The 25,113-nt window shown below is 43.1% G+C and overlaps 1 protein-coding gene across 1 annotated transcript in view; it reads right to left on the bottom strand.

Moving 5' to 3' along the window:
* The window catches only part of plxna3 (plexin A3), a 102,356-nt gene that overhangs the window by 21,847 nt on the left and 55,396 nt on the right, over positions 1-25,113 (bottom strand). Inside the window, exons 7-13 of the mRNA XM_018670806.2 lie at positions 12,944-13,084; positions 10,137-10,237; positions 5,748-5,871; positions 5,373-5,529; positions 5,190-5,289; positions 4,485-4,599; positions 1,974-2,174 (exon numbers count right to left, since the gene is read on the bottom strand). Coding sequence (XP_018526322.1) covers positions 1,974-2,174; positions 4,485-4,599; positions 5,190-5,289; positions 5,373-5,529; positions 5,748-5,871; positions 10,137-10,237; positions 12,944-13,084 — 939 coding nt within the window. The remainder of the gene's footprint in view (positions 1-1,973; positions 2,175-4,484; positions 4,600-5,189; positions 5,290-5,372; positions 5,530-5,747; positions 5,872-10,136; positions 10,238-12,943; positions 13,085-25,113) is intronic.

Here is a 25,113-nt window from a genome sequence, read left to right as displayed (position 1 = left end):
GTCGGCCTCTGTGGTTCAGGTCGGAGATGAACGGTGGAGGTGGAGTTTGGAGCTGACCTCGCTCAGACTCTGTGCTGGTTTTTCCTTTAATGTGTCACCTGTCTGCAGGTGTGAGGAGTCAGAGATGTAAACAGCTGACAGTGTACTGACACCTGCTCAGGTGTTGGTAAACCTACACTTCCTGGTTGTTGACAGGTTTAATGAGCAGCAGAGGATTTATATCTGACTGAGAGTCCAGAAACAGAAACTCAGTGTTAACCCCCCCCTGCTGGGTCTTAATGTCACAGCGCTGGTGGACACTGTAGGAGAGTGTGTGTGGATCTGTCGTCCCCATGGTAACCTCTGCCCGGTCGCCAGGCCTGTCGCTATGGAGTCAGAGGTGCCTGGCAACAGCAGCAGGAGTGTGTGTGTGTGTGTGTGAGTGTGTGTGTGTGTATGTGTGTGTTGTTCAGTCTGTTCCTTTAATGTCCACTAGGGTCCCTATAGAGAGGTGTTTCCTGTTGATGAATGATCGAGCAGCATAATACCAGACTCCATAGAGAAAAACAGGTATTTAACCAGGAGCTGCTGGAATACCACTGCCTCCATCTGTTAGTGTGTTTGTGTTACTGTGTGGTACTTTTACTTCAGTAAAGTATCTGATTACTTCTTCCACCACTGAAAGTCACACAGTAACACAGACACACTAACAGATGGAGGCAGTGGTATTCCAGCAGCTCCTGGTTAAATCCCTGTTTTTCTCTATGGAGTCTGGTAGAGATATATAGAGATGTTTCTGGTTAAACTGAAAGGATCTGACTCTTTAATAAAAAGCTCTGTCTCTGTAGGAATCCTCTCATCATGTTGTCAGATGAAGGAGGGATGAGAAAGAAAAACACCCTGGAGGGAGAGATGGAGAGACGAGGAGGAGGGAGAGATCATTTACCATCCTCTGTCTGTTCACATCAAGCCTTCATCCATCAGCTCTCTGCCTCCACATGTGACCTTCATCACATGATGGTCACATGATCATCCGTCCAGCTGAGGAACATGTCACTGATTTCTGTTTGATTAAATCAACTGAGCCTCACAGCTCACTGGACACGCTAACTGTTTCCATCCGCTTCCAGTCTTTATGCTAAGCTAAGCTAATGTGGTCCTGTCGCAAAATGTTGAACTGTTCCTTTGAAGACAGAAACAGCTCAGAGTGCCCCCCCCACCAATCTTCCTGCCCCCCCCTAGTTTTGTTCCTGTGAGTGACGTTGAACCTGAAGGATCCAGATCAGATTAAATCCAGACCTCGTCCTCGCTGAGACCTGAAGACTCTGCTCAAACACTGACACTGTGCTTTTATTTTGAAGGATGAGCAGAGAAGAGTGTGTGTGTGTGTGTGTGTGTGTGTGTGTGTGTTGTACTAAATGGCCAGTTTCCTCTGGGAATAGTAACTTAATTAAATACACACACACACACACACACACACACACACACACACACATACAGATGGTCAGTGTGTGTGTGTGTGTGTGTGTGTGTGTGTGTGTGTGTGTGTGTGAGGCGTCTTTGGGGCGGGCTCACCGACAGGAAGACAGATGAAGAACAGGAAATGAACATGAGCAGACGGACAACAGTTGGAGTGTGTGTGTGTGTGTGTGTGTGTGTGTGTGTGTGTGTGTATGATAATTGAATCCCAGTCAGACATCAATACCAGCCATCCACCTGACATCTGACCCCTGACCTCTAGAGGTCACTGGGTCACCTGGGTGAGGGGGGGCACACTGACTAAAGACTTTACATGTCACCCTGATGTTGCCGTGACAACAGGGAGGTGACTGATGATGTCATCCATGTTTCAGGTGCTTGTACTACTAATACTGCAGTACTGCTGCTGCTCAGTACTCCTGAGGGAGCAGAGAGAAAGACACAAAGACACAATACACACACACAGGCATTTGCACTGGGAGCAGCGGTGCATGCTGGGTAGTGTAGTCTCTCACCGAGGTGTTCTGACACTGGATGCAGGACGAGTTGAAGCGGACGGCCGGGATCCTCTGGACTTTGCCCTGGATGTTGAAGACGCACTCGTAGTTCTTCTGACCCGACTGAGGCTGGGGGAGGTTACGAGCTCGCAACGTGATTGGACGAACCATCCCGGCCGGGACCAGGATGTCGGAGGTGGGGAGGATCTGAGGACAGCCCTGCAGAGACAGAGACAGACAGTCATAACCTTGATGTCCTTCCAGCTCTCAGGTGAGGTAGACTGAGTCCAGTACAGACCAGGACACACCTGACAGGTGAGACGGTGGAGTTTAAAGGGTTAAAGGTGCAGTCCGTAAGTTTAGATCGTTTAAAAAATCACCTGGTTGTTTCTTCTGTCTCTGGGTTTAATATCGTTGGTGAAATGACAAAAAAACTAATCTGTTTAAACTGACTGATGTATTGATTATTATTGATTCAGTATTAGAAACACAATATGTGCCTGTGTGTGTCTGTCGCACACACACACTCACACACAGACACAAACACACACACTTGTACAGTGTCTCTGCTCTCAGTCAGCGACGACAGACTGTGATAAGTTTTCTGTGTGTGTGTGTGTGTGTGTGTGTGTGTGTTCAGTAATGGACAGCTGGCGACAGATCCAAGCTTTGGAACTTCCTGTGGCTGCTGGCAACACACACACACACACACACACACACACACCCTGACTGCGTCTCTCAGTGAAGTGAAACCTTTATTAACGAGCGTCGCCACAGTAATTAATTGCCTTGTGACTGACAGGAAGACCATTAGCGCCACAGGAAGTGGACCAGAGCGCAGCGGACGCCAGCAGTGACTGTGGAGACTGTGTGACAGCCTGTGTGTGTGTGTGTGTGTGTGTGTGTGTGTGTGTGTGTGTGTGATAAAGGCCAACTGTGTGTCTCACTCTCTCAGCAAACACTCGACATTTATCCAAACACTCAGCTCACCTGTGACAGACTCTGTCACACCTCAGAGCGACGACGACGACACGAGACAGGAAAGATTTTCAAAGACAAAGTGTAAGAAGTTTCAGGGGAGGAGACGATGAGCTGAGAAACTGTTCCTGACTCTCTTCTTCTATGGTTTTATTTACAGCAGTTACACAGTTTATCAACTGTGATGTGATAAAGACTGTTTAACCCTTTATATATCTGTGCCTGGTGCTGTATTAGTGCTTTTTACAAGCTTTTTTATAATTTTATTCTGATGCTACATGTTCCATCTGATGAGTGGATTGGCCTAGATCTCAATCTGATCCAGGATCTGTGGGATGATCCAGAACAAACCAGATCCACAGAGGCCACTCCCACCCACAACCCACCAGCCAGCGTCTGTCTCTGCCTCTTCTCTTTTTCTGCTGACAGATTCTTTTTACTTTTAGCTGCAGATGAACAGATAGTCGGCTCAGCTTAACTCCTCCTCTCTCTCTGCTTTCAGTTTCAGACTTTTAATCTGAAAGAGCCTTTAACCTGCTTGATAAAAGGTTAAACAGGAAATAAAATCTTTTCCTCTTCATCCTCCTCCTCTCTCTCTCTCTCTCTCTCTCTCTCTCTTTAGTCAGCCTAATTGCCCAGTAATTAACATTAATTGCTGTGATTGGACGCTTTCATGTCAATTAAGTGGCTATTCATCTTCAATTAACCAATTAGCCAATCAGAGGTTGTTACTGTCACCCTGTAAAGCACTGAGCACCAATCATGTCAACGAGACCCCAAAACAACTTGATCTGTCTGCTAACGAGATAAGGAGCAGACTGAGAGCAGCTAAGCTCGTTAGGCAGTCAGGTGATCAGGTGATCAGGTCACAGAGTATCTTCTTCTGGTTTTTATTTTGTGTGTTTTTACAGATGGTTTCTGTGTCTCATGTTGTTGCCTTGCAGACGTGCTCAGTGATTATTCCTCTCAGCAGCAAATCACACATGTACGTACAGTTCATATTTAGTTCTACGCTACATGCGTGACGTAGTTGTAGTTATGGTCCTGCTGCGATTCCAGCTAACAGTGGCTCTCACAGAGACTGCTACAGCCACTTTACCAACATCACTGATATTAACCAGCCCAGAGAAGTGAAAAGCCAAAAGATAGAGAGAGCAGGTGTCAAATGAGAAAAGAATAATCATGTCATGTTAAGCTCTTAATGATTGACGCTGGCCAGCTGCCAAATTACCACACGCTTAACTTCCAACAGTTTAGGTTATTTCTCACCACATGAAGAAGAACAGTCAGCGATACTGAAATATAGATTCAAGTCTCCTGAGCTTCACACGCACTTAAATGTGAACTATGCAAATTGTTCCTCTGTGTTGCTAACCCTCCTCTCAGCTGTGTGCAGCTGTGTAGTATTATCTGTCATAAACAGAGATTATCTCTGAACACGAAGGTCTCAGTTTGTTCTGACTGAGTCTCAGCTCTGCCTCATCTCATGCAGCAGCACAGGCTGACCTTTGACCCCAGAGCAGAGAGTGTGTGTGTGTGTGTGTGTGTTACCTCCATGTTGCTGACCCGTCCCTCCTGGAAGGAGCAGTCCTGCAGGTTGTTGGTGCAGACGTGGCGATATTTACACCAATGACATGGGAACACACTGCTGACACAGGAAGTACACCTGAGGGGGGAGGGAGGGGGAGGGAGGGGGAGAGGCTTTAAGACTGTGAACAGGAGTTTGACAACAACAAATAAGACGACGTCAGCTGATTGTTGATCCACTTCCTGCTGCTTCACCTGGATCCAGATCAATAATCCAATGATTTAAATCTCAGAGATTTATCTTCAGAAACAGCTGAAGAACCAGGAGAAGAAACAATCAGTTCAATGACGTGAGCAGGTGTGTGTGTGTGTGTGTGTGTGTGTGTGTGTGTCCCAGCAGACAGACAGGAAGTGTTTTATCTGTCTTTCTGTATCCAGGGCTAAAAGCTGCTGTTACCATGGCAACTGGGGGGAGTTTGGGGGGGGGCAAGGAGACAAGGAGAGGAAACAAAATAGGAAAGGAAACTGGAAGAGGAAACAAGAGGTGAGAAGACAGGAGAGGAGACAGGAGAGGAGACAGGTGAGGAGACAGGAGAGGAGACAGGAGAGGAGACAGGTGAGGAGACAGGAGAGGAGACAGGAGAGGAGACAGGTGAGGAGACAGGAGAGGAGACAGGTGAGGAGACAGGAGAGGAGACAGGAGAGGAGGAGAGGAGGCTCCAGACTTACGAGTTGAGCACGGAGCAGTTGTAGTAGATGAAGCTGGTGGTGATGAACTGATGTCCCGTCTCTGTGGAGCGAAGACTCAGCTGAACCACTCTCTTCTCTCCTGAGATCAATCAGCAAATTATCAATCACTGATCATCAATACCTACGACCTGATCACGTGACCTGTGTGTGTGTGTGTCGTACCGTAGGAGTGTGTGTGTGTCGGCAGGTCTCTCAGCGACGGCGACAGACACATCACCTGACCTTTAGCCAGAACCTCGCCGGGGCTTTCACTCAGGTCCTCGAACACACAGGAGACGCCTCCGGACAGAGCGGGGACGTTCTGGACCCGGATCGTCAGCTGGGGAGGGGGGAGGAGGGGGGAGGAGACAAGGAGAGAACAGCAGGAATTAGCATGTTAGCACTTCCTGTTCTCTTTTCTCTTTTAAACGTCTCTGTGTGTCCTGATCCTTTAACTCTGACAACAGTTTAACAGGTACCTCTAAATACTACACTACCCATGAGCCTCTCTGTCTGTCGCTGTGGAGAAGAGGTCAGTCGTGTGTGTGTGTGTGTTACCTGCGTTGCCGGGGAGGTGACGGACATGTTGCTCGGAGTGACGGACATGTCGACGCACTGGTCCAGTTGGGTGTTGAAGTGCTGAGGCTCCTCCCACTTGTCACATGCTTCCTGTGTGGAACACCTGGAGGGGTCAAAGGTCACTGCAGGGTCAGTACACTGTATACACACACACACACACACACCAGAGTTAACACTAGACTTTTTTATGGCAAAAATGTCAGTTATTATTCAGAAATTCCAACAGAAACATCTCTATATATCTCTACCAGACTCCATAGACAAAACCAGGGATTTAACCAGGAGCTGCTGGAATACCACTGCCTCCATCTGTTAGTGTGTCTGTGTTACTGTGTGACTTTCAGTGGTGGAAGAAGTAATCAGATACTTTACTGAAGTAAAAGTACCACACAGTAACACAGACACACTAACAGATGGAGGCAGTGGTATTCCAGCAGCTCCTGGTTAAATCCCTGTTTTTGTCAATGGAGTCTGCATTGATTGCTGGGTTGATTTTTGAGTTATACTTTCATTTTACACGTCACACAACAGACTAGTTATTTGGCTGATTTTCCATCAGACATTTTGTTATATGTCAGCTAACGTAAAGTCTGACACAGACACCTGTTTACACACATTTATTTATTTTTAAATTCATTTTATTATTTACTTATTGACCTTTACATTTATTTTAAATGCATTAATTTACACTGGATTATGATTATTTCTAATTTAATCATTTTCAAATAATTTAATTCACAATATTAATTTGTTTATTTTTCTTTTACTAATTAAAATTAATTGATTAAAACCTTCTACAATGTTCATGTCATTTGTGTATTTTCCTGTTTGTTGAACAGCCTGTAGTTGTGTGGTTGTTGTGTAGTTGTTGTGTGGTTGTTGTGTGGTTGTTGTGTGGTTGTTGTATAGTTGTGTAGTTGTGTGTCTGCAGCTGTCGGTGCAGGTGGAGTCAGAGCAGTCAACCGTCGCAGGTGAAGCTTCATGTTTGTGTCTGAGAGCAGCAGCTTCGACATATGCAGCTCCACACAACAACAACACAACAACACAACAATATACACAACATACAGCAGCCTGCAGTAATGATCTGTTTACTTCTAATTAACAACAGATGGACAGAAAGAAAGAGAGAGAGAGGAGGAGAGGAAGCAGAACGACGTTTCTTTCTGTTGTTTATCACAATGTGTTCTCCTCCTCATCCTCCTCTTCATCCTCCTCTGTATTTACTGAGAAACACTTCACTTCTTTATCTCCTACTTTATGTCCTACATCTCCCAGAATGCCTTTCAGCACTCCCAGCACATCAGGACAGCTGTTTCTTTAAACAGAGAGAAATCTTTAAAACCCAAAGACGTTCAATCGGTGGAAACCAGAAAACAGATTCATCAGAAGCTGCCTACCTACTGACAAAACAAGGGCTTTTACTTTGAAGGGGAAGCTAATTGGTGCTAATCCAAAGAGGAACTTCCTCCACCTGCCCGGACGCCAAACATCAAAGAGTCCTGACGACTGTAACGCCAACAGAGAGAACGAGTGAAGCCATTTATAGAAACATTAATGACGCCTCAGGGGAACCAGAACTCACACTCGATGGTAGACGTGTGTTTAAACCACACACACATACAAATATTTGACCTTCTACTTCCTGTTTCCTCTTTTTTTCTTTAATCGTTTATTTTGTGGACAGCTGAACAGAGTCCTCCTCCTGTCCTGAAGTTACACAACAGGATTTCTGATCAGAAATATTGATCCTTCCATCCATTTTCTTCCACTAACCTGGGACCAGCTCCCCCTCCAGGTTCCCAGGCCACACCCCCCCCAGAGGGTTCTGGGTCTACCTCGAGGTCTTCTCCTGGTTGGACCTGCTCAGAAAACCTCCACAGGAAGGCGTCCAGGAGGATCCTGATCCGAGCAGCTCTACTCTGAGCTCCTCACCCTGTCCCTAAGACTGAACCCCTGAACACCCTGCAGAGGAAACTAATTTTGGCCGCTTGTACCCACGATCTCATTCTTTCATTCACTATTCAGATCTCGTGATCACAGCTGAGGGTTGGACCGTAGGTCGACTGGTAAACTGAGAGCTTTGCCTTCTGGCTCAGCTCCATCCTCACCACACCGGTCCGGTACAACGTCCTCATTCCTGCTGATGCTGCACCAATCATCCCGTTGATCTCCCACTCCATCGTACCCTCACTGCACCTTAACATCCTGTCCATGAAAATCACAAACAGGACTGGAGACGAGGGACGAACTTGGTGGAGTCCAACACCTACTGTTTGGTCTTTGGTCGTATAAGGACCTGATGGCTCGCCTCAGCCCCATAATCCCTCAGTAACCCTCCCAACCACAATGTACCATTACAAGTCTTCAGAGCAGATCAGGGAGGGAAAAATCAATCTGAACACATCTCACACCTCAGGAGAATCTGACAAGATCATCTTTACAACTATCAGATAATCAGACCTGAGGACTCTGATCACTTCTGTAAGAAACAATAATTTCTCTACTGATTTCCAATAAATCCTCAGTCTGACTTTACTCATTGAAAATTATTTATCATTTTTCTTTTCATGTTGTTTACATTTCACGTCATCAAATATCATTTCTGGACGTCGCTGTGACGGAGTTGACCTGCGGGTATCAGTGTTTCGTACGACCGCTTAGCCAGACTGCAGTTGTTAGGTTTACTGAAGCCAGATAACGAAAAGATGTCCTGGGTTTGATAAACTTGAGCTTCATAGCTCAGGTTCTGGTTCCAGTCTTTCATCCAGATCCAGATGTTGAACCTGCTGCAGGGGTTTAGTCCCGGCCGGAGATGCACTTCATCCCTGAGGTGTTGGACGAGGTTCAGGTTATCAGTCACTTTTACCACAAGAGGAAGTAACTTTATGTTAACAGTTCCAGTGGATATTAAGTTATGGAACAGCTGTGAAACCAGATCCTGGACCGAATCTCCCGGTAAAAATGCAAACATCTTTACATCTTTAATTGAATTTTGAGCTTCGAATCATCAGAGGAAGCAAAGAAAAACCTCCTCCTCTGTCAGTGAAGGAATCAGGATTATGATGCAGAGGCTCAGTCAGAGTTAATCAGTATTAAACAATAGATGGAGGCTGCGACCGTCACAGCTGCTGCTGGACCTCGGTTCAAACCTGACCCAGTCCAAAAACCTGGCTGAGGTTCAGGACTCAGAGAACCAGTCCTGGAGGTTTCATGTCACTGTTTGCTGCAGCTTTGAGAGGTCGGAGTCGTCCGTTTACTTTTGGCCAAAACACAAACCGACCATCTGACACCTGCGACACACACACACACACACACACACACACACACACACACACACCCCTCTGAGAGTGTGTGTCCCTGATGACATCGTCTCTAACATCCTGGACTTCCTGTCTCTCTCCGGACATCCCTCCTGGACTTAACAGACATCTGGGAGCTGAGGTCCGTCCAAGTCCAGAATCCATCAAGTCCATATGAGGCTTCAAGTGAAGTGGACTTGAGTGAGAGTCCGGTTTGGGTGCGGACTTCATTGGACTTCGTTGGACTTCGTTGGACCTCACTCAGGAAATGATCCAGAATCGATATGGATGTTGACATTTGCTCTTTGCTGCCGATGCCTGAGGCTTCACGTTGAGAAGACTTAATATGAGGAGGCTGAATAATTTGATCTGTTATAAGCTGCAGGTTTATTTCTGTCCATCTGAGTCTTAATACTGTGTTTATCAGCTCATGCAGAGGGAAAACTCCACAACACAAGAGCAGAGTTTGTGTTTGTGAGATGTGGGACAGCTGGGGATGTTAGTGCTGCATCTGAGGAGGAGGAAACAACGACCAGGATCCTTTGACCCGGAGCCTCTGACAGTCTGGGATTGGGTGATGTCACGACGACTTTACAATTACAATATGACAATATGTTGACATGTGAAAAAATCCTGAACGCACACCTGAGCTGCAGCCTGAGGTGTTTCACCTGTAGCTAAGACCCAGGTCTGATATGTCCTACTGTGTTGGCAGGTTGTGAACGCAGCACTTCGCATGGATACGTCAAACTCTAAGAGTTTTACCAGGAAATTCACTCAAGTGATATTTCTTTGTTCTTTTTGAATGTGCTTCTAGTTTGATGAGTCATAAACCAGATCTACTGACAGATTATTGATTCAATAACTGAAACAGAACATCACCTGGTGTCGATGGAGAACAGGTGAACAGGTGAGCTGTTGATCACCAGCAACATTGGTTTCTGTCTCTAACAGTTTCTGAGGTTTACTTTCATGCAGGTTCTACCTGTAACTGTGATCTCAGATCACACCTGTACCTGTACCTGAACCTGTAACCACAGACTGACGGACGTCACTGAAAGCTTCTTACTTGTTGAAGAGGACACACCATCCACAGTGAGGGTCTCCTGATCCCAGACAGTCAGAGCAGCTGCTGTACTGCTCACAGCTCTCCACAGGAAGTCTGGTCACCTGAAACACACACACACACACACACACACATTACACACCTGAGAGGCGACAACCTGCTCACACAAAAACAGGGAAAACTCACAGGTTCTAAACATTTAACTGAAGGTTCATTTATTATGATTCAGGTAAAATGTTGATTTTTGGTCACATCACTCTGTGTGTGTGTGTGTGTGATTGTGAGTGAGTGTGTGTGTGTGTGTGTGTGTGTGTGTGTGTGTGTGTGTGTGTGTGTGTGTTAGTTTGGTGGTTTTCCGCTGACAATAACACAACCTCAGGGCTGCATGTAACACATTTGTCTTCATTTTGCAGACAGTTAGTCACTGTGTGAGTCAGTGTGTGTGTGTGAGAGTGAGTGAGTGAGTGAGTGTGTGTGTGTGTGTGTGTGTGTGTGTGTGTGTGTGTGTGTGTGTGTGTGTGTGTGTGTGTCAGTGCAGCAGGGAGACAGTAAACACAGTGGACGCTCTGTCTGTCTCTGTCTCATTCAGACGTTCACACATGAATACATTCATTGTCTCACACACACACACACACACACACACACACACACACAGGGAGTCCCGTCTCCTCTCTGACCTCATTATCAGCTCCGTCTTTAAAGGAACAGTGCGGCTGTATCTCCGCTCTGCCAGACTCCATTTAAAAAACGGCTGATTCTGCACTTTAACATTCACACACTTTATTCACTGACACACAGTTTAAACTGTGTCGACCAGAATCAGTCCATCTGCTAAAGAAATCCCTCTCACAGTCACAAACAGGACGAATCAGACGTGGATTAATCCCATTGTATTATCTATAATTCACACGATGCGGCATCTCATTCAGCTTCTTCAACATTTAGAATCAGGATCTAAACATGTTAAATAACACACTCTAATGTAAATCTAGGCAGAGTAATAACAATAATCTGCAGCTACTTTTATAATCAATAACTAGATGTTGGTAAAGATTCTCTGATTCCAGCCTCGTCAATAAGAAGAGCTGCTGTTTTTCTCTGTAATAAACCGTCAACTGAATATTTGAAACATTAACTCTGTAAAGTTCTGATGGACACTGTTCTGTTTTTTGACATTTCATAGAAATAAAATAAATGCTTTATATAGAAAATTTGCTCTATTTTGATTTCTATTGTTGTTCTTGCTGGGAACTGTAAAATCTTTCATCAGGGGGAACTCTACAGCTCTGGTAGATGACATCACCCAATCCCAGCATGCAACAGTCAAAATCAAACCACTGCCATTTTGGCAGGAAAGCTGTTCAAATGAGCAGCTAGCTTGTCTCTTAACCTGCTGTATTTATAAAAAGTGAACATGGTGGACGGGGGAAAGTTGCTCAGGTTGTAGATCTGGATGCTGCGTCTGGAACACTGTAATGTTTCATATATCAAGTTATATATAGCTCATTTTCCTCAGAATAAAGTGCGACTTGAACTCTGACAGCTGGAAATTGACGCTGGTGCTGTTTATTTTAGCTCAGGCTTTTCCTGCCAACATGGCGGCGTAAACAAACCAAGTCACATGACGCCTGGAGCTCTGCTGTCTTAACAATTCATGGATTCTACAGCAGTGAAAAGGCAACAAAAGCAGCCTCCATGTATTTGTTTCATATGTTTCATATCCCAACAAAACTACTATCTTAAACTTGTGATTAATCCTGAATTTCCCTGAGCTGCATCATGACTCATGTTGGATTAACAACACTGAATACGTGAAGTGATGAAATGAAAACAGGAGGTTGGTCAGGTGTAAATAAACTGTTCATCACATCAGAACATTAAGAACTAAATGTTTCTGTTCTGCTTCACTCGACGGAACCAGGTCTGCAGTTCTGCTGAAGCCTGAACCTTCATGTAAATGTGTTTATGTAACACTGCAGAGAAACGGAGCCGAGGCAGCTGATCTCCCTCTGTAACTGTCACTCACATCAAACTACAGCCACTCCATTATTTAAGAATATTCAGATCTCACACTGATCAGACTGTTGCTTTAAGATGAATTAAAAATACAAATGATGAACGTTTGTTAGTAAAATCACCAGATGAACAGAAACGTTCACTGACGTCCAGCTGAACTCTAACAGCTGTTTACTGACATCAGACCCTGAACACAACACACACACACACACACACACACACACACACTTCTGAATATTAATGTGTGTGTGTGTGTCATCAGCTGCACAGGAACTAACAGTTATTGAATCAGCTCTGCTTCCTCTCGACGGTACAATAAGAGTTTTAACATGGGACACACACACACACACACAGAAACTGTGTGTGTGTGTGTGTGTGTGTGTGGCGCCAGCTGAGTGATATTCACAATATTCACATTCACAACTTCCTGTCTGCAGATGTTAAAACAAGAGTCATATTCCAACACACACACACACACACACACAGAAATAACTAGAGTGCCTCCAAAGTACTGATTGTGTGTGTGTGTGTGTGTGTGTATATGTGTGTGATTCCAGTGATAAAACTGTTTCCAAAAAACAAATCAACTCAGAAGTTCAGTTGGAAATCTGATGATTTAATAACAGAGGTCTTTGTTCTGTGCAGAACCTCCTCTTCTTTGTTTATTCAAAACCCTAATGCAGAACTTCATTGGAAATATCTTGGTTTTAACTCAGCAGGTCTTTCTAAGACAGCAATTTTTCTTTTCAGAAAAAATAATAATAATTAAAGTCACAGCTCTTTCATGTGCTCACCTGTCTGTCACTCAGCAGGTAGATGTACTGGTGGTCTGGACTGAACACCATGTCTCTCAGGATCGGCTTCCCCTCCACCACCGTCACCGTCTCGTACAGCAAAGCATTCTGGGCTGGCGGCGGGATCCCATCCACACGGATCTGAAACACACACACATGGGAAAAACACGTTAGCATGATGCTAACAGGACACACAACAGATAATGCTAACGAGCTGGAGAAAACAACAACAGCGATTTCTAAAACAGGCAGTGATCAATTGATCACTTCAGCAAATCAATACAATCGGCTCATTAGACACATAGGTGGTAAAAGTCCTGTTCTACATTTACACCAGGTTCAGATGGCGTCAGCCTCACAAAGCTGCAAAGACAGAATTAAACAATGCAAAATGTGAAATCTGCTGATTTAACTCTTTTCAGTAGTTCCTTATAAAAAATCAAGTCAGAACTTCCTTTAAAAATCTGCTGATTTAACTCGTTTAAGACTTTTTTCTAAACAAAACAGCTTTATGTTTATCAGAAGAAAAAAAAACTAATGCAGAATTCCCATTGGAAATCTGCTAATTTAACTTTTCTAGGACGTGTTTTTATGAAGAGGATTCTTCTTATCAAAAAATCAAGTCAGAACTTCATCGAATGACTAAAATGTGACTACATCTACCAGAATGATTTCTGTTTCTCATCCAGTGGTGGAAGAAGTAATGAATTATTAGCAGCGAAACACACTAAAAGATGATGTAAGATGTTGTGCAAGCAAAGGTTTGACTGTGACAGAGGAAAGGTCAGAGGTCACTAAAAATCACAAAGGTTCATCCTCTCTGGACAACGAACGTCCTCCGAAAATTTGATGAAAATCTGCCGAGCAGCTGCAGAGACGTCTCTAAAACCAGACGCCATTTTACAGACACGAGACGGCGGCGTGGGAGACTGGTGATGATGATGATGATGGTGGTGATGATGATGATGATGGTGGTGATGATGATGATGATGATGATGATGGTGATGGTGATGATGATGGTGATGATGATGTGTGTGTTTCTGTGAGTGTGTGATGTTAAATCAGGCAGAGGGCTGATGAGGAGACGAGCAGTCTGTTTGAAAATGTGGAACGACTAAAATAAGATTCCCCCCAAATCTCTCCCCCAAACCTCCCGCCTCCCTCCACCGCGTCTGACCCAGAAAAACACCACAGAGGAAGAGGAGGAGGAGGAGGAGGAGGAGGAGGGGGGGGGGTGTAGGAAAGACAGAGGGGACAGACAGGAGGGAGGAAACAGAGAGGAATGATGCAAGGTGGAGGAGGTGAGGAAAGGAAGGAAAGGAAGTGAGGACAGATAATAGGAAGAAAGAAACAAAGAGTTAGCCTAGCTTAGCACAAAGACTGGAAGCGGGTGGAAACTGCTCCATCAAAACCTGTCTGATTATAAATCCATCGCAGCTGCAAAACTCCCATGCAAAATTTGCTGATTTAATTTTTTTCTTGCTGTCAGTTAAAAACGCAGCGAGTGAAGTGAAACCTGACGTGTTTCTGTTCAAGTGTTTGATGTTTGGAAAAATTCGTCTCACACGACGTCGGACGTTTTGTTTTTTTAATATAGAAAACTTATGGATTAAAACTGTAAATACGTTTTTACAACTCAGATTTGTGTCAGAAAGTTGTGTGTGTGTGTGTGTGTGTGTGTGTGTGTGTGTGTGTTGCGTTTGGTGTCTGCTGCAGTGTCCTACTTTAACATCTCCTCCCTCACTCTGCTGCTGTCTGTGTGTGTGTGTGTGTGTGTGTGTGTGTGTGTGTGTCTCCGTGAAACAGGATTGTGTAACTGTTGTGAGTCAGATCTGCTGCCTAAATACTGTGTGTGTGTGTGTGTGTGTGTGTGTGTGTGTGTAGTTCGTCAGCTCTAATTAAGCTCGGCTGCTTAACGAGCAGACAGCTAATTAACACACTGAGAGAACTACACACACTCCTCCTTCATCCCTCGCTCTGCTCATCTTTGTTTTTTCTTTCTCTTCCTTCCTTCCGTTTTCTCCTCCACTTTTATCTTTTTCTTTCCTCCCCTCCTCACCCTCTTTGTCTTTCTGTTGTTCTCTTTCCCTCGTCCTCTGTTTCTGTCTTGTCTTCTTTTTTCCTTCTCTCCCTCCTATCATTCCATCTTCCCTTCTTTCCTTCCCCTCACCTGTTTTTCTTTCCCTTCTTATCTGCTCTTTCTCTTCCTCTGCTTCTTTTTTCCTTCTCTCCTCCTTTCTTTCATTTATATTTTCTTCTTTCAGCCTCTTTTCTCTCTTTATTTCCTTCCCTCTTTTCTTAATTTCATTCCATCTTTACTCACCTGTTTTTCTCTCTTTTCTTTCTCTTTATGTACCATGTTTTTCCTTTCTTTCTTTTTTCTCCTTATTTCTCTCTCTCTTGTGTTGACAAAGTGATTATTGATTATTGGAAATAAGGATCAGAGGAAACAAGAGAAGAACGACAGAGCAACGGAGAGAAAGGATTACACTCAGCTCAGGTGTTCACACTTCCACACCTGTACCTGAGCTGAGCAGACAGACTGACCTCAGGTCAGATGTCTGATCAGACGAACGCTCTGTGATGAACAGACTGAGAGAGGCCGAGTGTGATGGAGGAAGTGACCTCTGACCTCTGACCTCTGGTAAACTGCCAGCGCCTGCTTTGTTCTACACACAGCCTGAGGACACACACACACACACTCTCTCTCTGACATGTGACCTTTGACCCCTCATCGTGCTACAATACGTCTGTTGTTTGGCTCAGTTTCCAGTGGAAGTTCTGACTCAGATTTCTCTGCTGAAAAAAGTGGATTTGTCTTTTCTTGTGCAGAAGTTTAGTTCCTTTTTAACAATAGTATAGTATAATACAATAGTTTTAAAATATTCTATATCCTTAAAAATATCAGACACCTGGTCATCACAAACTGCCAAATATGAATGTGTGTGATAGAAAGACTTAAATCAGCACATTTTAAATGGCAGTTTTGAATGGGATTCTTTTAAGAAACAAATTAAGCTCTGCACAAAAAAGAAAGACTTATGAGAATTAAATTAGCAGATTTCTAATGAAAGTTCTGACTTGTATTTTCTAAAGAGAGAAAATAAGCTTTGTGCTGAGGGGAGAGTTAAATCAGCACATTTCCAATGGAGGTTCTGAATTGGATTCTTTTAGGAAACAAAATAAGCTCTGTAGACAGATGTGTGTTTTTTTTAGCATTTAGCCAGGGTTAGCATGATGCTATCTGCTAACAGCTCATTAGCTAGCGTTGCGGCTGTAGTGTTTTATAGTCAGTGTTGGTCACAGATGATTTATTTCACTCGTTTACTGTTTTGTGCTGAAGAACAGGTGCAGAGTTTGTTATTGTCACATGATCCAGTCAGTTAATGAAACACACAGGTTTAGAGTGTGTGTCTGTCAGCACACACACACACACACACACACACACACACACTGAAGCTGAAGTCGTTCAGCTATAACTCAGTTATATTCTGTTAACATTAGTTTATTGGAGTAAATATTTTTAGACTACAACACAGCAGGTCTTCAAGTTTTACACAAAAATTCTGATGTGATTTAAACTTAGTTTATTTGTGGAAATTAAATGACTGAATCAGATTTCTTGAGTCTTTCTGCTGGAGGGAATTTACTTTATTTAGCAATGAATAAATAAATTAACTCAAGTCAGAATTTTAATTGGGAGCCTGCTGATTTAACTCTCATGAGTTAAATCAGTCAGAACCTCTACTGGAAATTTATTAATTTACTTCTCGTAAGTGTTTCTTTTTGTACAGAACTTATTTAGTTTCTTTTGTAATCCTGCAATCTTTAATCTAGTCTCAACAATAATATACAATAATATGACAATTTAATATTTCAGTAATGTAATATATTGCGAATATTGTAAATCAGAACCTCCTTTGGAAACTCGCTAATTTAACATTCATCATGCCCTCTCTTTGAGCACAGTGTACCTTGTGTCTTTATATAATCCCATTCAGAACCTCCATTGGAAATCTGCTGATTTAACTCTCTCACACAGACTGAGGTTTCTGCTGCAGTTTCAGACCAATCACACCTTTCCATTTTCACTGTTTATTCTGTTCAGCTGGTCAGCCATTGGTGGAAACCTGATACTACACACACACACACACACACACACGCAGGAGAGAGAGAGAGAGAGAGAGAGGGGCCTGCATCCAGCTGCCTGAAATTCCACTGTAATGCAATACCTCCGAGTATTTCTGTGTGTATGTGTGTGTGTGAAATAACTATTAAATGTGTGGTCCAGTCCAACGGTGAGGGAGGGGGGTGAAGCTGCCAGTTCATCTGAGATAAACCAACTCTATTACTGATAATACTGTGCGTGTGTGTGTGTGTGTGTGTGTGTGTGTGTGTTTAAGGCTGATAACACCCATCTTGAACACACACACACACACACACACACACACACACACACACAAACAGCCATACCAGCTATATGACCAATGGCTGTGGTAATGGATCTGATTACACACACACACACACACACAGCTGCTAAGTACTATTATTACTCTGTTAACTGTCACTGACTATTAACGGACTGAAACACACTGATTAAAGTCATCTGTGTGTGTGTGTGTGTTTTCTTGAATAAAGTCAGAACTTCCACTGAAAATCTGCTCATTTGAGTCTCATTTATCTGTAGGAGCTCGTTTCCTTTGTTTATGTAAAAAGATCGAATTAAACAAAAACTAATTCAGAACTTCCATTGAAAACCTGACGATTTAACTGCAGGTGTTTCCTCTATTCGCAGCCTGTTTTCTCTGTTTATCAAACAATGTGAAAAACAGTAATGAAATTAAGTAAATAAGATCTGATGCTCAGACACAGAAGGAAATCAGCATTTGGAATCTAACTCTTGTATTTCTTACAGGGCGTATTTTCTTTGTGTTTTAAAACAAAAACCTAATGCAGAATTTCTGCAGATTTAACATTTGTAAATCCGTCTTCAAGTTAAGTCTATAAGTTAATGCAGAACTTCCACTAGAAATCTGCTGATTTAACACTCACGTCTTTCCTCTATACAAAATGATAGAAATAAAATGTGATGCAGAACTTCCATGGGAAATCTGCTTTTTAAAACTGTTGTATTTTCTATATATAGGACATATTTGGATATAAAAAATACTAAAAAAATAAAAAACCTGCTGATTTGAGTCTTTCCTCTAGAGAGAATTTATTGTCTATATCAAAACCTAATGTACATCTTCCATATCCAAACTGTTATATATAGATATAAAATATTTTAGTGATATTTTACTTGTTTCAAGATGAGATGAATTTTCTGTTTTCACTGATAATGTATCAGATATTTTTTTGGTTTTTGTTTTTTATTTTGTTGCAGACGTTAAATTCTGTGTTTTTCTAATGGAAGTCTTGTTCTGTCAGACACATTAGCGTCTGTTAACACACTCATTCAGCTCTCATTCAATCTGTCTGCTCCTCTCTTTCATTCACTAACACATTACAGCCGCCTGAAACTCCTGAAACTCAACACCGACCTGCACTTTCACTACAACACACACACACACACACTTACAGCCGGTCTGTTAGCGTTAGCATGCTACGCTCAGGTTTCATCCAGCTGCTGCTGCTCCTCTCCTGCAGACTCTCCTCTCAGACTTTCTCCATAATGTGGACAAATTTGAAAATTATGTTTTCCTTGAGTTTCCCTTTGATACTGAAGAGACTCGACAACAGAGTTATTGAGTGTGTGAAGCTGAAGCCAAAAGGTTTAATAGCTGTGTGAGGGATCAGTGAACTGCTCCAGGTAATATCTCAGACAGTGTTTTACTATTTACATAAGACTGATTACAGATAACACTCTGCTGATTTGTGGAAACTTATATTATTGTCTCATAAATCAGTTTTTTTTAAAAGATAATTTTTTTTTTTACAAAAATAAAGTCAGAACTCCCACTGGAAATCTGCTAATTTATGTCTTTTAATTGTCATTTTCGTCACAAAATTCAGGTCAGAAATCTTCTGATATATAACGCTCTTTGTTCATGTTGTGCAGCTTATTTTCTTTGTTTATAAAAACAAACAAACAAACTAACAATAACCCTAATGTACAACTACCATAGCTAATCGACAAACTTCAGAGTTAACACTCATAAGTCTTGTTATGGAGCTTATTTTCTTTGTTGTTGTCTTTCTTCGGCACATTTTCTTTGTTTGACAAAACAACAAATAACAAACAAAAAAAACTATAATACAGAACTTCCATTGGAAATCTGTTGATTTAAGGCTCATAAGCCTCTGCTCTGTATAGGAGCTATTGTCTTTATGATACAAAATCCAATTCAGAACTTCCATTGGAAATCTGTTAATTTAAACTCGAGTGGTTTTAATGTCCAGTTTGCTCCTCAGGGAGATGCCAGCACCATGTCGCCTCCTCCTCCCCCTGACCAGGGATCAGACAAAGAGGAGGATACAGAGTGTGTGTGTGTGTGTGAGATGGATGGCCATCCTATCCATTTAGCTCCTCCAGACAGACACTAAACATTGTTCAGTCAGCCATCAGACCCTGAGGGAGGAAGAGGAGGAGGAGGAGGAAGGGCAGTGAAGGGTGAAGCAGGCAGGAGGGGGGAGGCAGTTAAGCTTATTAGTTCCCCCCCATCCCCCCAAAACACACACACGCACACACACACACACACACACACACGCACACACACACAGTGTTTGTGTCTATTAATTTACTGATCAAATAAAAATAGCTGATGATTCTGTGATTAAAGGACATGTCTGTTGATGTTTTATGCCAGGGCTTTATTTTGGTAGTTCTGTCCATCCTTCCTGTTCACAACAAAACAATTTACTGTTCAGAAGAATTTTTACTGCTCACAGGGTGACCTCTGACCCCGCCTCCAGGTTAATGTTCACGCTGTGAACTGTGACAGTTGAGACACCCTGCGGTCACGTCCTCAAATGTCCGACGAAAAATACAAAAAAAGAAATAAAATCCAAGTCAAAACTTCCATCAGAAATCTGCTGATTTAACTCCATTAAATCTAAAACAATCCAAGTCAGAACTCCCTTTAAAAAACTGCTGATTTAAGATGATTTTAACTGCTGAGACTCCAAGCATTTTTCTTATTATTTAGCAAAGAAAAAATCCCAGTCAGAACTTCCATTGGAAACCTGCTGATTTTACCCTGTTCAATCTCTCCTGAGCTTGTTCTCTTTATCTAGCCAAGTCAGAACTCCCTTTAAAAAAACTGCTGATTTAAGATGATTAACTGCTGAGACTCCCATTACTTCTCCTCTGAGCTTATTATTATTATTTAGCAAAAATTTTAAAAATCCCATTCAGAACTTCCATTGGAAATCTGCTGATTTAACTCTCCTAAGTCTCGTCTGTTTGGACTGCGCAACACAAGGGCCCTGAAAGGATCCCTCTTTTAAGCCTCCATTATGATCACCATGGTAACAATTACATATGATATAATAGATAATATATACCCATTACACCCCCACCCCCGGACTGAGTGGTAGAACGAGATAGAGATAAACAGAGAGAGAGAGAGGATGAAGTGTGAAGAGCCTTCAGTCTCTTTGGGGAGCTGACAGATTTGCTCGTTCTTCCATCATCTCCTTGGCAACCGAATAATAATTAATCCACCTCTCTCTCTGTGTGTGTGTGTGTGTGTGTGTGTGTGTAGTATGAAGGCATCTCTGTGACAGTGTGTGCAGGATGTTGTCTGCAGAGTGTGTGTGTGATTTTTTTGTGTAGCCTGTGGTGATGCAACGATATCTATCCTTCAATATGTAGGGCAGCTTTTCGCTACGAGAGAGAGAGGGATGATGCAAAAGGAAAAAAGAAAGATGTTGGGGGGAAGGAAAAGGGGGAGGCGGTGGGAGAAATATGTGAAACGTTGAAAGTTGAAAGAAAGTTGAAATCAATAAACTTTTCGCCTGAATATTCTGAATATTCACAGATGCAGTAACTGATTCTCACCAGAAACAAGAATGATGTATGAAGCTTAATTTTCTGATTTATCATCCCGGTCAGAACTACCATTGAAAATGTGATTTAACTCTGAGACGACACTGCCCCACTGTTATGTTTTCAGTACAGTACAACCACCATGAGCGAATAGAAGAACAACCCGCTCGTTAAGTTGTGACGTCACGATCGATGAAAATACTGTTTCCATGTTCAACTTTTTTCCTCAGGCTTTTCTGTTTTCAAAATGCCACTAGCTAACCTAGCTAATGTTAGCACCCACTGATAAAAGCTGGATATAAGCTAGAGTGTTTCTTGCTATCAGCCACATCTTCAGTCCTTTTCTGTGCTGCCAAAAGTAGCAAAAATAGCTAGCTAAGGTTGACTGTTTTCACCTTAGCTGGGTGAAGTTAGCTAGCTAAGACCAGCTTTCAGCTCAGACTCACCTTAGCTAAGCAGCACAGAAAAGAACTGACAACTGAACCATGAAGATGTGGCTCAGAGCAAAAAACACGCAGCAAAACCCAGAGCTTATATCAGAGGGACCTGCTTTTATCAGCGGGTGCTAACGTTAGCTTGGTTAGCTGAGAAGAAACTATTACTATGCTGCAGACTCATCAAGTTACATCGCTGACTACTAGCCTGGCATTGTACTGCGTTTACAATCATTTTGACAGATTAGTGTGGACGAAGTAAAACTGTTCAAACAAGAGCTAAAATATATCGAACAAATACTGAACATTAATAAACAGTTAAACGTCCTTACAGCTGCATTAATCAGAGCCTGTGTGCTGCTGATAAATGCTAACATGGGAGCTGTAACATTAACTCTCCTGCAGCCTTTAATCTTTTGAAAACGACAGGTAGAGTGAGACGACTCAGGTCCAAACGAAACCCTGATCCAGCTGTTGGATGGACTGCAGCTGGTTCGTTAAAGCATGACGGAGGAGGAATGTGTTTGTTCTTTACTTTGGCAGAGTTTGTGTTATTGTTAAGGCAGAAAGAGACGGAGAGACAAAGAGCAGAGCAGCTCTCAGCAGTAAATATCTTCAACATGAGGTATCCACTCAGCTGAGAGGCTGAGAGTGTGTGTGTGTGTGTGTGTGTGTGATTCTGCTAACGCTGCTACTTCTACTTAAAATACTACCACTGTGCGTCGGCTGCTACGACTACAACTACTACAACTTAAAATACTAAAAGTCTTCTGTCGTTTCAGTCTGTGGTTCTCAACCCTAAGGACCCTAGGATTGTTCTGAGGGGTCATGTGATGATTTAAAGATCAGGACAAACACACTGATTAAGGTGAAATCAAAGTTTGGGTCCAGACTGAAGCACACAGACAGGTGTTTGTGTTTCAGTGACAGAAAGCAGAGCAAACAGGAACATTAATGTCACTGTTCAAACTAAACATCATATAAAACACTGACTGACTGACTGTAATAAAACAACACTGTGTGACAGGCACAAAGGAACTGATGAGTAACTGGAAATGAAAATTATTCTGGATTAAATCTAGGTAAACCAACTCCACCACGGTCACATGACGTCAACGTCTCCACCACTAAGCTTCCAACTGGTCATTTCATTTAGCTCTGAGCTCTTCTACAAAAGCCTTTCTTCTTAGAAAGTTAGTGAGAGTTTGAAAGAGCGTGAGTAGAAACACAACGAGGCTGTAAAGGTGGACTGGTGAGTAGATGGGTTTTCATGTTAACGTCCCCGACAACCTCTGTAGTCTCATTTAGACACTCGTTAGCAACCGCCTTTTTTAAGACACGTAAAAGCTTCAAACATCAGGAGTGGGGGATTTACTGACCCATTTTATGTTGGAGAATAAAACCTGAAAATGTCTTGAGCTTGTGTTAAAACCACAGACCTTATTTCACACATTTAACCAGAAACACACTGACAACAGGAAGAGCTAACATGCTAACATGCTAACTGACTTCCTGGTTTTAGGACCAGTCCTGCAGCTCTGTATTGATCATCACTGGTTTAACTACAGCTGATAGATCCTCAGAGCGGCTGCTGCAATTCCAACACTGACACACACACACACACACACACACACACTCAGAGACATGGGGTCAGGCTGTGTGAACGACAGCAAACACTGTGTCCATGTGAACAAGCAGACGATTACTGCTGAGCAAATACAGAGACTCAGCTGGGCTCAGACCACACACACACACACACACACACACACACACAGTGATAGATGTATGGGCAGATGCACAGCAGCAGGTGGAGAGTGACAAGCAGCTAACTGGCAGCTCAGACAAGTGTGTGTGTGTGTGTGTTTGTGTGTGTCTTTCTGTGTGGATAAACTGTGAGACGTTTGAGTGAGTGAGACGTTTGAGGGTCTGTGACTGACAAAAACAAAAACCACCAACATCACGATCAACAACGATGATGATGTTGAAAAGAAAAGAGCAACAGAGACAAACTGATGTTTTCACATTCACTTCACAGGATCATGGAAAGGTCTGCTAATACATGCTAACAGATGCTAACAACGGCTAAGAGATGCTAACAGATGCTGTTTTTTGTTGAATTTGTCATGTAAAAAACAACAACAACAGCTCCTAACACATGCTAACACATGCTAACACATGCTAACAGTGATGTGTGTGTGGGTGTGGGGGGGGGGGGCTCACCGCTGCTGATTCTTACTGAGACAGAGTTTTAATATTCACTTATTTCTTTTTTTGTAATGATTGTTTCTTAATTGATGATCAGGTCTAGGATTTGCTGTTAGATACTGAGGTCGTTAATACAGATCCCGGGGGGGTGGGGGGGGCATAAAGAGGGAGAAGGGTGGGGGATAATTTCTGTAGAAAATAATTGTCACTCATTTCAGTGTGTGATGAAACACGAGGCAATAACACACACAGACACACACTGAAGCGGGTCGGGATGTTTCTGTGAAAAACATCAAACCGACTGACGCCGGCGGAAACATTAATTACAGGAGCAACTGTTAATGAAGCGAACGCCACCGAGCTGCAGCAAAACACAGACCATCACTGTTTCTAACATCATAAGACCTGAAGGAATCCTAACCCAAAGCTGAGCTAACGTTAGCAGCACAGCTAACAGGTTCACTGTTTTATTTAGTGTTTAGATTCCAATCACAGAATTAAAAAGAAGCTGTGCTAAAGTTAGCGGCTCAGCTAACAGCCAAAGAGCATCTGTTTTCACATGAAGATGATACTCGAGTACTTTTACTGCTCATACTGTAACTACATGAAGGTGATGATAGTAACTGTAGAAGAGTGTGTGTGGAAACAGCAGAGTGAATGAGGAGGGTCTGTTTACTGAGAACACTGGAGCTTATCATCACCATCACACACACACACACACACACACACACACACACACACACACACACACACACACTCAGACAGACACACAAAGAGGCTGTGGTGTGTGCGTGTGTGTGTGTGTGTGTGTCCCTGGTGAACTCCTGGGAACAGGAAACACTTTTCAATAGGTCACAATGACAGAAACAAAGAGCTGTCTGACACACACACACACACACACACACACACACTCTCAGTTGCTCAGTAAACTGGCTCCAGTTTGTTTCTGACTGGTTGAACTGAACCATTTTCATCTTTCCTTGTTTCCTTTCCTCATCTCCCCTTCTTGCTCATTTCATCTCCTCTTTCCTTGTTCCCTCTTCACTTTTGCTTCGTCCTCTTGTTTCCTATCCCCTTTGAGTTCTCTCCTTGCTTTCCTTGTCTCCTCTCCTGTGTCCTTGTCTCCTCTGCTGCTGCTGTTAAACTGCTGTCACAGTTTCATACAGTATTTTGCTTCGCTGCTTAAATCTCTGAGAAGAAAAACAGCCCCCCCCCTGTATTTTCTGTTAATGTGACCCAGTTTCAGGTGCTCGGTGGATTAAGCTCAGCTCTGCCTCAAACACTTTCTCTAGATTTTTCTCCCCCACTTTCCCCCTCTCTCTCCTTCTCTCTCTGTCTCTCTCCTCCTCTCCTCTCTTCCTCTCCTGCCTCCTCTTATCTCTCCTTCCTCTTCCTCCTCGAGCACCATCCTCTCCTTCGATTATCCTGATTTTCCTCCTCACATTTCTCCTCTTCTTCCTCCCCCTCCCTCTCCTCCTCCTGCTTCCCTCATCCTCCTCTTCATCTCTCCTCTGCATCCTCCTTTTTTCCTCCTCCAAAAA

This window comes from Lates calcarifer, linkage group LG6 (assembly GCF_001640805.2).
Source record: "Lates calcarifer isolate ASB-BC8 linkage group LG6, TLL_Latcal_v3, whole genome shotgun sequence".
Lineage (NCBI taxonomy): Eukaryota > Metazoa > Chordata > Actinopteri > Centropomidae > Lates > Lates calcarifer.
The sequence above is the reverse complement of the archived record's forward strand: the minus strand, read 5'-3'. Positions and strand labels throughout refer to the sequence as shown.